A 15,699-nucleotide genomic window follows, 5' to 3' on the forward strand; every position below is an offset into this window, starting at 1 on the left:
CTCAAGTTTCATACTGTCGGCAGCGGGTCGGGTGCTTTTCTATATCATGTTCATTGCGCACAGGGAAGTGTGTCTTTTACGTAACCTGTGTGACCATTATTTTGTGAATTATGTGGCCGGGAGCTCTTATTACTATTAGAAAACCTCTCTAAACTTTATTGGTGCTGTGAAAATTGCGGACGGTCAAATTTTGCTTAAAAACATTCGATTTAAACGTTGAACAAGCTAGTGTGGCCAAAAGGTTCTAGTCGAATGCTAGTTCCAGTACGTGCCCTTTCATGTTAAACGATAGAAAAGTAGTGTCCGCTTTTAAAACACGCAGTTGGCTCTTACCTGTCGTGTAGGAAAACTCTGCTTCCAACGGGGGACACCTTCCTGTGATACAGAACTGGGGTAGAGCAGAGACCTCGATAAGTATGGGAGGGGAAAAGAGGGGGACATGCATCTTACCCAAGATAATAGTCGGGGGTATCTTCCGCCATTACCCGCATGGAGGCTACACTCTAGCCTTGTGCTGACTCTGCCCCCGGAGTGCGGAAGTGGCGTTGTAGTTTCTTTTTTTATAGGCAGTTGGGCGCCTTGGATTTAAAGATACAGAGGCAAGTCAATTTTACTAGTAGCGTGATGCAGACAAAAAGTTTGAGGATTCTCCGTAGGTAGTCACAGTTTGAAAATACAAAATTGTAGTAGCTAGGAGGATGCTAATTTAGGATTGGTAGTTATTAATTACATCTACTGATTGGAACCATTTGGAGATACACAGGGGATGTGAAGGTCAGAAAATCGCATCTTGTGGGTTGTAATGTTTGCTTAGCAAAGTGATGCCATGCAATATTATCATTTAAACCGAATTCGAAAGTACGCAAGCGGTCCACCCATCTTTGCTCCTTTTCGTACAGGACCTTTTCGACATTACCAGATTTGTTGGTCAGCATTTCGATGACTGTCCATTGCATTTCCTCATGGGTGTGGTTCATTTCTAAATAGTGGGAGCACAACTTGGTAGTATTCTTTTTTAATCTGATGTTACTCTTGTGCTCTCCTATCCTGAGCTTGACTTTGCGACAGGTCATCCCGATGTATTGCTTCTGGCACGGGCATTGAATCATGTAAATGACATGGGATGAATTGCAGTTTGTGAACTGCTTCTGAGTCCATACAAAATCATTCTTTAGTTGTAGGGTTTTAGTGGCTTTTGTTGTTTTGCAAGCGACACAGGTTCCGCAAGGGAAGTGTCCTGACAAGGGGGTCATATTGACACTGTTCGTTACAGGCAGTACGGTACTAGACCTGGGGCGGGTATGCACCAGAGTGTCCTTAAGGTTTTTGGTCCTTCTATTCGCAAACCTTGGTCTTGGCCAATCGAACTGTCCAGTGTTCACTATATGCCGGTTCTTTTTTATCAGCTTCTGGATAGCATAGGTAGCCGGATTAAAGGTGGTCACACACGTAGTTAGATCTTTTACTGGTTCTTTTTGGTATGTTTGTAGGAGGCATTCACGTGGTTGGTTGTCAGCTCTCTTTTTACATTTCTTGATGACTCTTTCGGTGTAGTCCCTCTTTTTTAATTTTTTGCACAGGTCCATTGCTTGTTCTTGGTAATCACTGTTTTTGCTACAATTTCTTTTGAGGCGCAGAAATTGACTAAAAGGCAAATTGTCTCTGAGAGGCTTGGGGTGATGGCTCTTGTGTGACAACAGGCTGTTTTTCGCCGTCGGTTTTGTGTATGTTTTAGTCTGTAGGATACTCCTTTCATTGAATATTGTCAGGTCCAGAAAGTCAAGATGGTTATTGCTGGAAGTGTGTGTGAATTTTAACCATGGATCCAGGTTGTTGAGCCATAACATAAACTCTGTCAGGTCTTGGTCGATGTTCCAAATTAGGAAAATGTCATCGATGTATCTCTTCCATTATATGATACTGGAAGAGAACATGTTGGTGTCATTTAGGACAAATTCTGTTTCGAATTGGCTCACATAGAGTCCTGCCACCGAAGGCGCGAAGGCGCTGCCCATGGAGGTACCATGGGTTTGAAGGTACAGGTGGTCATTATACTTGAAAAAAAATTCTTTAAGTGCCAGCTTACAGCATTCCAGGATAAAATGTCTTGGTGTGTTATACTGCCAAGTCTCTGAATAAAGGACATCCTCTAACATCTGTAGTGTTGTATCTTGAGGGAGACTAGTGAAAAGGGATTCCACATCTAGGCCTACTAGAAGCATTGTTTCGGGATCGAAAGGCATGTTTTCAATCTGTAATAGAAGATCTCTTGTGTCTTTTAGGTACGTATGTGTTTTCTGAACAAGAGGTTTCAAAAATTCGTCTGCGAATTTTGAAAGGGGCTCGAGCACGGATCCGATTCCGGACACTATCGGGCGCCCTGGAGGTGGTATCCTGTTTTTATGGGTTTTTGGGAGGGAGTAGAAATATGGAGTAACTGGCTCCCTGACCATTAAGAAATATGCTTCTTTTTTGGATATCCACCCTTTAGTTTCAGCCTCATATACCATGATGGATATGGTGTTTTGGAGTCTCTCAGTGGGATCCATTATGATTCTCTGGTAAAATCTGGTGTCTGAGAGGAGGGCTAGACATTGTTGGTTATAGCCTGCCTTGTTGAGAATTACTGTGCCCCCCCCCCCTTATCCGCAGGTTTTATCACCAGGTCTTCGTTTTTGCTCAGATCTTCCATTGCCAAACGTTCCTTCTTTGTCAGGTTGTGAAAAACTTTGGTTCTACTCGTGTCCAGATTATCTATTCCTTTTAGGAGAGCTTGCTCGAAGGTGTGGAGCTCCGGTGGTATGCTGGTCGATGGGGGGTTGAAAGTTGATTTCTTCCGGAGGGTTGTGTCACCCTCTTGCTGTTTTGTAGTGGTATTGGAATGCAAGGGATGCAACAGATGCCCCAACTGATGGACCAACAACTGCCGGGACAGCATAATCAGCACCAACAAGAACAATCGCCTTTTTTATCCCGAGGCCGACCACAGCCCCGAGGAAAAAGAAAGTCACTGACCTGGCAAGACCAGCAGAGAAACGTCCAAACACGGAGCATGGCAGCAGCACAACCCTCAACCAGCAAGAACAATCATGAATCGTCAACCTTTCAGATGTAGAGCTCAACAGCGACCAAATATCTGTCTTGAATAAAGGACTGGGCTTCGTTCCTACCCCAAAAATAGACACTTTCAAAATCAAAAGTGAACTGGCTGAATTCTGCAGAACTCTCAAATTAAAAGCTTTCTTCTCCAATACCACTACAAAACAGCAAGAGGGTGACACAACCCTCCGGAAGAAATCAACTTTCAACCCCCCATCGATCAGCATACCACCGGAGCTCCACACCTTCGAGCAAGCTCTCCTAAAAGGAATAGATAATCTGGACACGAGTAGAACCAAAGTTTTTCACAACCTGACAAAGAAGGAACGTTTGGCAATGGAAGATCTGAGCAAAAACGAAGACCTGGTGATAAAACCTGCGGATAAGGGGGGGGGGGCACAGTAATTCTCAACAAGGCAGGCTATAACCAACAATGTCTAGCCCTCCTCTCAGACACCAGATTTTACCAGAGAATCATAATGGATCCCACTGAGAGACTCCAAAACACCATATCCATCATGGTATATGAGGCTGAAACTAAAGGGTGGATATCTAAAAAAGAAGCAGATTTCTTAATGGTCAGGGAGCCAGTTACTCCATAGTTCTACTCCCTCCCAAAAACCCATAAAAACAGGATACCACCTCCAGGGCGCCCGATAGTGTCCGGAATCGGATCCGTGCTCGAGCCCCATTCAAAATTCGCAGACGAATTTTTGAAACCTCTTGTTCAGAAAACACATACGTACCTAAAAGACACAAGAGATCTTCTATTACAGATTGAAAACATGCCTTTCGATCCCGAAACAATGCTTCTAGTAGGCCTAGATGTGGAATCCCTTTTCACTAGTCTCCCTCAAGATACAACACTACAGATGTTAGAGGATGTCCTTTATTCAGAGACTTGGCAGTATAACACACCAAGACATTTTATCCTGGAATGCTGTAAGCTGGCACTTAAAGAATTTTTTTTCAAGTATAATGACCACCTGTACCTTCAAACCCATGGTACCTCCATGGGCAGCGCCTTCGCGCCTTCGGTGGCAGGACTCTATGTGAGCCAATTCGAAACAGAATTTGTCCTAAATGACACCAACATGTTCTCTTCCAGTATCATATAATGGAAGAGATACATCGATGACATTTTCCTAATTTGGAACATCGACCAAGACCTGACAGAGTTTATGTTATGGCTCAACAACCTGGATCCATGGTTAAAATTCACACACACTTCCAGCAATAACCATCTTGACTTTCTGGACCTGACAATATTCAATGAAAGGAGTATCCTACAGACTAAAACATACACAAAACCGACGGCGAAAAACAGCCTGTTGTCACACAAGAGCCATCACCCCAAGCCTCTCAGAGACAATTTGCCTTTTAGTCAATTTCTGCGCCTCAAAAGAAATTGTAGCAAAAACAGTGATTACCAAGAACAAGCAATGGACCTGTGCAAAAAATTAGAAAAGAGGGACTACACCGAAAGAGTCATCAAGAAATGTAAAAAGAGAGCTGACAACCAACCACGTGAATGCCTCCTACAAACATACCAAAAAGAACCAGTAAAAGATCTAACTACGTGTGTGACCACCTTTAATCCGGCTACCTATGCTATCCAGAAGCTGATAAAAAAGAACTGGCATATAGTGAACACTGGACAGTTCGATTGGCCAAGACCAAGGTTTGCGAATAGAAGGACCAAAAACCTTAAGGACACTCTGGTGCATACCCGCCCCAGGTCTAGTACCGTACTGCCTGTAACTAACAGTGTCAATATGACCCCCTTGTCAGGACACTTCCCTTGCGGAACCTGTGTCGCTTGCAAAACAACAAAAGCCACTAAAACCCTACAACTAAAGAATGATTTTGTATGGACTCAGAAGCAGTTCACAAACTGCAATTCATCCCATGTCATTTACATGATTCAATGCCCGTGCCAGAAGCAATACATCGGGATGACCTGTCGCAAAGTCAAGCTCAGGATAGGAGAGCACAAGAGTAACATCAGATTAAAAAAGAATACTACCAAGTTGTGCTCCCACTATTTAGAAATGAACCACACCCATGAGGAAATGCAATGGACAGTCATCGAAATGCTGACCAACAAATCTGGTAATGTCGAAAAGGTCCTGTACGAAAAGGAGCAAAGATGGGTGGACCGCTTGCGTACTTTCGAATTCGGTTTAAATGATAATATTGCATGGCATCACTTTGCTAAGTAAACATTACAACCCACAAGATGCGATTTTCTGACCTTCACATCCCCTGTGTATCTCCAAATGGTTCTAATCAGTAGATGTAATTAATAACTACCAATCCTAAATTAGCATCCTCCTAGCTACTACAATTTTGTATTTTCAAACTGGGACTGCCTACGGAGAATCCTCGAACTTTTTGTCTGCATCACGCTACTAGTAAAATTGACTTGCCTCTGTATCTTTAAATCCAAGGCGCCCAACTGCCTATAAAAAAAGAAACTACAACGCGACTTCCGCACTCCGGGGGCAGAGTCAGCACAAGGCTAGAGTGTAGCCTCCATGCGGGTAATGGCGGAAGATACCCCCGACTATTATCTTGGGTAAGATGCATGTCCCCCTCTTTTCCCCTCCCATACTTATCGAGGTCTCTGCTCTACCCCAGCTCTGTATCACAGGAAGGTGTCCCCCGTTGGAAGCAGAGTTTTCCTAGACGACAGGTAAGAGCCAACTGCGTGTTTTAAAAGCGGACACTACTTTTCTATCGTTTAACATGAAAGGGCACGTACTGGAACTAGCATTCGACTAGAACCTTTTGGCCACACTAGCTTGTTCAACGTTTAAATCGAATGTTTTTAAGCAAAATTTGACCGTCCGCAATTTTCACAGCACCAATAAAGTTTAGAGAGGTTTTCTAATAGTAATAAGAGCTCCCGGCCACATAATTCACAAAATAATGGTCACACAGGTTACGTAAAAGACACACTTCCCTGTGCGCAATGAACATGATATAGAAAAGCACCCGACCCGCTGCCAACAGTATGAAACTTGAGACCCCTCGGCCAGTATAAAATACTTTGAAATATGAGATGTTAAGTTTGCATAGCGCCCGTATTCTTTAAAAATGTACAAATATGTATTCATAGCCTCCCAATATTTCCTCCCTGCATGAGCAATCTCAGTGTTAATAAAATTATTACCTGATTTACTGCACTTACCCATTTGAAAATTCCTCCATGAGTAATGCAAGTGTTAATACAATTATTACCTGAGCATCCACACTTACCCACTTTAAAATTTCGTAAATTCATTGTTATTAGCTAAAAATGCCTAAAAATGTACATTCTTCCATAGATCGTGGAGAACATAACTCTCTTATAACTGCTATGAGTATGGGATTACCGCACAAGTTGTGTGAGTAGCTTTATATGTGTATACAATTTTGTTTGTTCATTTTGTTTTGTAAGTCCTGACGAAAGCTCTACAGACCTTCTGGCCCAATAGAGCTGAAACATGTCGACAACTTTATCCCTACAGTACTACATGGCCTAGTAACTCGGCCCAAACTGAGTATCTACTACTTTTTTAACTAATGAAAATTTGCCCTGCAATAAACCATTTTTTGGCGCATATTTTCATTTTTAACTATTTTTGTGGGAAAGTCCTTTTTGTCTCTGGACACTGCACTCGAGACTGGAGGTGCCTCTGGATGAGGCAAGCAGTACACACTAACAGGAATAACCCTATGATAACTGCGTGAATGTCAATGTGGGGCGGATGAAACAAATATACCGCAATTTCCAATCAAACATTGACGTCTCTGAGGGTTTCCTTATTTGCACTGAACCAAAGGTTGAGCAGTGTTACAAGTGTCCAATTTTGTTGATTAAAAAAGGTGTGAGACACCTTCAACTTTGCCAATAAGCTCCTCTGCTGTGAGGGAGCTTTTAGCAGCTCCCCTTACAGTAAAGAATGACTGCGAGGTGATGGATCCTCCCCTATTAGCCCTCCATTTCTCTAGGTGGCTTTAAAGGAGAACCTTCCATTTCTCTTATAGTGATCCCAACATAACGGACGCCTGGGAGGGAAATTTTCTAGTCCCTCTGCAGTGAGCCCCCCTATATGGCATGAATGGCTGAGAGAGATAATTAAATGATTACTGGTTCCTCCTCCTCATCTTCCTCATGCAGTTTCAACCGGCAACGTTAAGTCAAAGTATTTATGCAGGTTACTTTCCGTCTCAGCCTGTCCTTTTTGTGAAATCACTGATGACACTTAAGTGATGAGCGAGATGAACAGTTGCTTTGTATCTTAGGTTCTAGACGGCACGGGACTTAGTTACCCCTCCTCAGCAGGGAGGTCCTGCATGTCATGTTTTCTTGCTTTTAATGCATCACTGCATTTCATTGTTCTACTTCTGTTGATGTCGCAGGCCAAATCAGAAAACAGCAAGGGGATCTGGTCATCTGACCGTGGAGGTTACATTCTTCTATCTGTGCCTTGTTACAACTAACATCCCTACATACACCAATCCCCTCATTATATCAGCAGTACATATTAGACACGACACCAAGCACCATCCTGTGCATAGCATGGTACCAGGTCATTCAGTTGTTTCAGTATTTTCTCTTCAGCAACACATCCAGAGTGAGCTATGCGAGTACATCAACTTGTAGTACATGTTTGAACCTGGCCCAATCATGCCCACAACACAGCCTTGTAATGTACCACTTTAATGGTGCATCCATTGAATCTATGGTGCATCTATATCCACTTACCAATCTACATATAAACCATACTGAAAACATTAACTTAAACTTACCACCCCAAATACAGATAGGCTATTAAAGCTACATACTGCGCAAAGGTTTTTGTTTTGGCCCTTGTGATTTATGTTATCGATAGGTGGGACAAGTAGATTTTGTTTTAGGACAAGTAGATTTGAGTTGCATTTCGTCCCTAGGACAAGCAGTTTATTTTATAAATTCCACACCCCTGCATGTTCAACCCATTCGTCCTCCCCCTACTCTGACCACTCCTGAGTTGCCCACCATGATTGTAGCTGATAGTACAAGAATCTTGTGAGCTGACTGTTGGTACGTAGTACCAAATCGTGCCATTCCACTAATCTTTCAAGTCTTCCCAATAGTTCAGACCTGCTTGTCATAAAGGGAGGCTAAACTGGTCTTCCAAACATCCTGGTGTACCAAGAGTTCCAGATTGAGGCTGAAGACGTGTAATATGAAATGTTAAAACTATTTCTGAAAAAAAGTGCTGCCTCTAAAACCATCAGCCTAACTTAAAAAAAATATTTTGGAGCTCCATATTTATACAAGAAATGACTCTCCCCTGGCCAATTAGCATTGCCTTATATAATCTACCCATTGAAGAGGGATCTTGTTTGTTAGGTAGCATCCCAAATTATTAAATTAGATTGCAGGGGTAGATCATATGCAGTGATAGGTTAGTTAGAAGAATCTTGCTTCCCAGAGGTCCAAATACCAAACTAGCAATATAAAAGCAAAACATCTGAGAGCTCAATGCCGTCCGCTAGTAGGGCTGCCTCACTATGGCAACGATGGCTTCTTTGTTCCTTTTTACCATACACCATCACTTCACTGCTCTGAATTGCTGACAAAATGAAAAAAGCATTTTCAGATATTGCTTTCATGTTTCCTTTGGGAGCCACATAACAGGAAATAGATTTGTGGGAGCCAAACCCCAACGATCATCTGAACCCCAATAGTTTGAACTGAATTCTTTCCCAATTAATTCTGCTCTGAAATCTTCAAAAGATCTAGCTATTAGAGACTACACTCCTACATTTCAGCAGGGTAAAACAGAATAAATGAGAAAATACTAATAACTGAGTTTTAGACCAAAAATGAGTCAAAAAGATGTTTAGAACAGAAATTTTAGTGAATGCGATACAGAGACAAATGCATGAAAATGCTATGAAGGCTTGAATATAGAAATACAGAATCATAAAACCTAACTCAAATTAGTCAAATTCAGACAAACACTGTGAGTCAAACTCATAAAGAGATCTGACAGCAACCCTATAAGAAAAGTCTGAGCACATAGACAAAGTCTCAGCCAGAAAATGAAAAGTCACCCAGCAGGAGCAAAACGTACCATGGAAATGTACCCATGGAAAAATGAAATGAACAAGCCCCTTGAAAAATGAAAGGAGTGTAAAGAACCACTCAGTACTAAATCCCAAGAGTTTCTATAAATAAATCACATATTCTATTACCCTTTGCGGCCGTCCGACATCACGGTGGGCCTGTGTGGAGGATGGCCGGGGGTCAACGGGTTAATGGAATCTGCAAATTCAACCTGGCACGATCATGGTTAGGTTAGCATTGGCAAATCAGACACAGCAATGTAATATTTTAAAACTTTTATGCTAACCCATTTCTCTAGGTAAGAGAAATCTTCCACCTGCTCTCACAACAACTGCACTCTGGAGCTAGTCATTACAAAATGAAACATTTCTCAAACAATGACTGATAGAATTAACAAGTCGTCAGCAGAACTTCCAGTTGAATTCCTTGAATATGATACTTTTGGGACACAATGGAAGCTTCATTCCCAATACACACTTCCTAATACAGTAGTTCATTGTGCATCATTTGAGTCATTCACTTGATGCTTCACAAAAAGAAGAGGAGAGCTGGTTTGCAGCTAGACACTGATTGGTAGGGGGAAATAAACAGGAGCAAGATGAACTGAACACCTGAAACTGCATCCATGTAAATGTAAATAGATACAAATGGCATCTCATATGAAAATGTTGCATAACTACTTCACATTATTAATGACGTTTCTAAGTGACTCAGTAAACTCATTTCAAGAGCTACATTATTAATTCATCTGTTATGACTCTATACAGTATTAAAACCTTCAAACTTCAAGGATAAGTTTCACATACTTTACACATATGCACAAAATTAAAAACGCTTCTACTAAAAAACCCACTCTTAATATTTTTAAATTAGCACTTAACCCCAAGTATTAACCTTATTAATCAGCCATAAGTGTTGTGAAGTCTTCATTAAAGACCTCCAATATTTTTCTTTTCCTTGAAGATTCATTCTCGTTACTTGTATTCTTATTATTTCAGGTATACCTTCTAATCATACCTTTTTATTAACTCTAATGAGAAAAATTGTGAAATTACATGAATCATTATTATTATTATTGGTGTTAGCAGTTTGTGAGACTCCCACAACCAAACTATGTAACCACTCACCTACCTTTCCAAAACCTCTCTATATTCTTGATCCAAGATCCTATAGTTTCCCATTAGCCTGGTTCTTCTAGTGACCTAATCTCATGAGGTAAAATAGTTATGTTAGTAATGTAAGAGCTAATTACTCCACTAAAGACCTGTATGTATGTGCAGCACTTCTTTGCCTTTATTACTTTACAGACATTGCCCTCTTTCACCAAGAGGATATCTAAAGTGAGACAGATTTGCAACACTATTGCTCATATTGCTAACATCTCTGCCATTACTACTTTAAAGGACCCTGCAGTATCTACAGCAAGCTTATCTACAACTCTAGACAGTCTTCTAATCGTCACATCATTTAAGGCTATTCCCATAGGAGGAAACAAATTCACACTATAATTTGTCAGATACAGAGAAACTCCTTATGTATATGACAGCTCTACTTGGTGATAGGAGGCTCCTTCACCAGCTGATGTAACTGTAAAGTTTCATAATTTCAATATTTTCTTTAATAATTTTAGTATACGAATTTTCTCTAAAACCATTAAATAAATGTTTTTCATGTAAATATACTACTTGCTTAATCTCTTTATAACTAGGCCTATATGCGACTACACTAGTTATTTGATCTGAAATGTTTCCCACAGGAATCCGTTAACACACCAATATGCCAACTAATACTAATAATATCATTGTTAAAAGTGTCAACCTCTTCAATTGTAAAGCATCTGCTGTTTCCCAAATTCATGTTAGAGACTATAAATAACATTATGTGGCAAAAATAAATTTCTTCTCTGTCTATAACATTTATATTAACTTTCTAGTGTTTGCAAAAAGGAAAAATAAATAATTTCAAAATCAGCTTCATCAAAATGTACCAGTGTCTGTATTATCAGTCTTTTAGTATGCATTCTTTCTCTATGCAAAGTTCTCCTGTCTGAACAAGTTGATTTTCATCAAATATTTTGTGTTTCAAAAGTCTTTTTCCCCTCTTGGAGGCTCTTCTTCAGTATCTTCTTCTTTAGATCTGATAATTTTTCAAAAAAATGATAATACTTATTCATTTGAAAATCATCATCTTCATCAGTATCATCTTCCGACAAAGTTGCTTCATCCGTATCTTCTTCTGGCACTGTCTCTTCATTAGAGTGGGTGTAACAAAGAGTGGTTTATTGTTAGACCCACTCTGATGAAGCATGTTTCCGATTGGGAACTCTCTAACTAATCTTTTGGCAGCTGCCAATTCACTCTCACTGTTTCCCAATTAAAATATTTCTTTGGATCTTTTTATGATGATTGCAAGTTCTTTTTCTGGGTAATTCTTCAGCAACAGACTCTGGGTCTCTTTCTTTTACAAGAGCTTGATTCAAACTTGAGCTTACACCTAACTCAGATTCTCTATTTTTATCTTTTCTCACAGCAAATTTTCTTCTCCCAGTAGGGGTTTTTCAACTCAGATTTTCAATTGCAACTTTTTATTGCTTTGATCAGAGACTTCGTCTTCTTGCTGCCACTCATACTTTGTGCTTTTTTATTGCAAGAGCTCTTCACTCAGACCACGTTGTAACTAGACTTCAGAAGTTTCAGGCTCTTCATCTGAACATTTGCTCACATGAAACTGTTCTCTTTGACTTTCTGCTTGATCTTTCCGGCTTTATGTCTGACCTTCACCAGTTACGGAAAAATCTCCCACCTCTCTGCGTACATGCTTCAAATCTGAGTTTGAATGTGGTTTTGTTCAACAGACTGTGCATTGGGATTATCTGTTTTTGCCTCATCCGCTATTACTGATGTTCTTACTCTCTTTGCATGAACAGCATGGATCCATTGAGTCACCCCCGCACATTTGGCTGTACTGTTGGTGGTCAGAATCACTTGGAAAGGAACACTCCACGATTCATCTAGGCAGCGTCTTCAAACATGCTTGCGAATGAACCTCAGTCACCCACGTTCACATCCAATCGCCTAAGTTCAAACCAGGACAGGGTGTATCTTTGTAGTCTTCTGTAGCTGCATCCCCCTGATAAGAGACAGATTTCACCATATCAGCCAGACCTTTGCAATAATCCAGTATGAGATGTCACTAGTTATAGAAACTAATGCAGTTCATGTGCAAGCTGTGAGAAATTAGGTTGTTGGTTAACTAGGATGTGAGCCTTGGTCAAGCAACTACCACCATCTCCTGCCGGGTGAACCACAAAAGTCACTAAATTAACCTGTTCTTAACCCTCTGGTAGCTTGCCACTGAAGCAGTCAGGCTTACCTTAGAGGCAACGTGTAAAGTAATTATGCAGCACACAAACGGTAATAAAGTGAAACCACAACACAAGATAAATCTTACACGAATTTAGAAAGATTGAGTAAAATTGTATACATTTTTCACACCAAAACTCAAAAAATACAATCGGTAGAACTAGAGATATGCAATTTCAATGATTTAAGATATGTATAGCGCCTAAAAGTACAAAGCGGCACTTGTGGTTATCTGTGCGAGATCGGGTAAAAGTCACAGGTTCAGGACGACTGCAGTAGAATGCGGGCCTGATACAGTGACCAGGTTTGTCCAACTGAAAAAGTTACTTTCTAAAGTCCAGCATGAAGAGTTCCATTCCCAGTGGAGGAAGCAGTGAGGTTGACACTGTAGTGCGAAGAGCAGCCCAGGCACCGCGATCTGTTGTCGCTGTAGCAGGAAGACCCTGTCTGGCACCATGGATCCTCCTTTACTAAACATTTGTGTTAGCAGAAGCTGGGGGCTATCGATGCTGTAGCATGAAATGCATATCGAGCAGTCCCAGTCGTCAATGGATGTCACTGTAGGACAAAGGCTCCGGTTCACTGGAGCTTCTTGTTGGCAGTCAGCGTGGAGAGCAAGATCGAGGTGCGAATGGCACGAATTCAGTGCAGTTGCGAAGAGACCAATACTTCAGGATTTCATATTTTCTTTTAGGAGGAGCTCAACTTATTCCACGCCAAGGGTTCAGGACCTGATGAGCACCACCAAGGGATCAGGCGCTCACTCCGGCAGAGGCCAGCAGGGCTCAGTCGGGTACAGTTGCAAATCAAGGCAGATCCAGTACAGCAGGTCAGTTCAGCTGTTGCAGAGAGACCTCTGGAGCTTGGTGTGTCCCTTTAACTCAGGGTAGAAAGTCAGTCATCTGACCCTTGGAGTGACTTTAGCCTGGGAAGAACTGGTCCAGTCTGCCTTCTCAGAGAGCACAGCAGGCCACAAGCAGAAGGGCAGTCCATTTTCTGTAGTGTCCACATGTCCAGGAGCTAACTAAAGAGTGGGCCTGAGAGTCCCATTTTTATACCTGGTGCCCCCTTTGAAGTGGCAAAGGCTTCTGAAGTTTCCCCCCTACAGAGGTGTCTGATATTTCCTGTCTCCCTGCCCTGTCTGTCTGGGGCAAAATAGGCTAGAGTGAAGTCTGGGGGCACAATAGCCTTTCATGTGAGCTAAGCTAGTTCCTCTGAGTGCAAGTGTGGTAGGGATAGCTTCACTTCCCTACCAAATGAGGATGGCAGATCCTGCCAACACCCAGACCCTCTATTGTGATGCTGTCTGTGAGGAATGCACAAAGGCCAACTGCACCTAGCCATGTGACCCAGAAAACAGGCTACATGCACCAGATGGTTAGGACTAAAAGTTTTCATTTTCAGAATTGTGGCTTAAAATCACTTATTAAATGTAATAATGTAACCCAATGTTATCCAATGGGAGAGGCAGGCCTCAGAATAGTGAAAAACAAATGTAGGAGGTTTTCACTACCAGGACATGTAAAACGTGAAATTACAATTCTGGATTTTTAAATACACTACACCAGCCCCTATGGGCATTTTAGGGCCTACCCTTGGGGTGACATATATGTATTAAAAAGGAAAGTTTAGATCTCACAATATGGTTTATTTTGCCAGGACAAAATAGCAGTATAAAGCTCCACATACAGGCTACAATGGCAGGCCTAAGGCATGTTTTAAGGGATACTTAAGTGGGTTGCAAAATATGTGCTGCAGGCCCACTAGTACCATTTAATTTACAGTCAATGGGTACCTGTAGTACCACTTTACTAGGGACTTATAAGTATATTAAATGTGCCAATTGTGTGTAAGCTAATTTAACCAAAATTAAGGGAAAGAGCACACGCACTGGTTAGCAGTGGCAAAGGGGGGAAGAGTCCTAAGGCCAACAAAAATGAATTCAGCATAACAGTAGGGGTGAAGGCGAAAGAGTTGGGGACTACCATCTACAGATATCAGGTCTAATAACAAGGGATTAAATGTAGTGTGTGTAGGGATTTTACTTTACCTTCATAGCCATATCGGTTTCCAGCCCTCAATAACTGCAACTGCACTAGCAACTGTAAGAACACAATAGCTCGTCCTTTTGCCGCCTGTGGCGGCCCCTACGTTTGACGCCCTGTGGCGCCCCCATGTAGGAGCGTGTGGTGCTGCCGATTCCTGCATTTGTCGCCCCGTGACAACCACGGGTAAGAGCAGGGGGCTGGCAATTCCTGCATTTGCCTCCTGAGACAGTCAACGGTAAGAGGGGGGAGGCCGCTACCCCCAAAACTGGTGCTGCCCGGGGCGGACCGCCCCTCGTTCCCCCTTGCTACGCCACTGCACAATAATTCAACAAGATTAAACAAGGCATTCTTATGCTAGGTTTCCAGTGTTTACTAATATCTGCAATTAATTGTCAAGATATATAACAAGGGATGATGGTTATGCTAAATTCAGAAAAAATAGCTCTACACCAAACTGTTCTGCAAGGCTTGTGATTGATCTAAGCTCTCACATAATACAGGTATAGTTGTGTTGATTCATCTGTGTTGTTCAAACGAATTACCATAACTTCTTTCGCCATGTCTGCACTAGTTTATTTCAATTCTAAGATCCTAGATTTACATAAACCAGCTAGCTCCCTCTCTCAGGCGCCCCCTGATTATATGCCATAATGAGAAATATTTTGTCTTTCAGGGAAATGATGATATTTATGGCTGTGTCTTGACTTCATCTGGGAACATTGACGTTCAACGTGTCTTTTCAAGTGGGAGATCAATCTCTGCGAGCCTGCCCTTGGTAATGTAATAACATCAATCCATGCTTGCGTACATAGCTGATTTAAGTTTGAATACTTAGTTGAATCCTACACATTTTCATATTTTTATAATGCATTAAGGATTCAATGAGTCCTTTTAGAGAAAAAGCACCTTAGGCTGTGACACTCTGTCAACCTAGTTTTCACTCTTCACCTTCATTTATACCATGATCACTTTCTGTAAATGTGACTGCAGTGGAACATTGTTAATCTTGTGTGTTCTGGGTTTAATACTGTTGTGCATTAACTTTCACAACAATAGGTCTTTCATTGGCGTAAAAATGAATTAAAAG

At 41.5% G+C, this 15,699-nt stretch overlaps 1 protein-coding gene across 4 annotated transcripts in view; it reads left to right on the forward strand.

Annotated features, from left to right (window-relative positions):
* Window positions 1-15,699, forward strand: part of LOC144755443 (putative ferric-chelate reductase 1) — a 552,454-nt gene that overhangs the window by 288,966 nt on the left and 247,789 nt on the right. For all 4 annotated transcript variants that reach the window (XM_078644381.1, XM_078644371.1, XM_078644398.1 and 1 more), the window contains one exon: window positions 15,286-15,387. In XM_078644381.1, the coding sequence (XP_078500507.1) occupies window positions 15,286-15,387 (102 nt within the window). The remainder of the gene's footprint in view (window positions 1-15,285; window positions 15,388-15,699) is intronic.

Source organism: Lissotriton helveticus, chromosome 1_1 (genome assembly GCF_964261635.1).
Source record: "Lissotriton helveticus chromosome 1_1, aLisHel1.1, whole genome shotgun sequence".
Classification (NCBI taxonomy): Eukaryota; Metazoa; Chordata; class Amphibia; order Caudata; family Salamandridae; genus Lissotriton; species Lissotriton helveticus.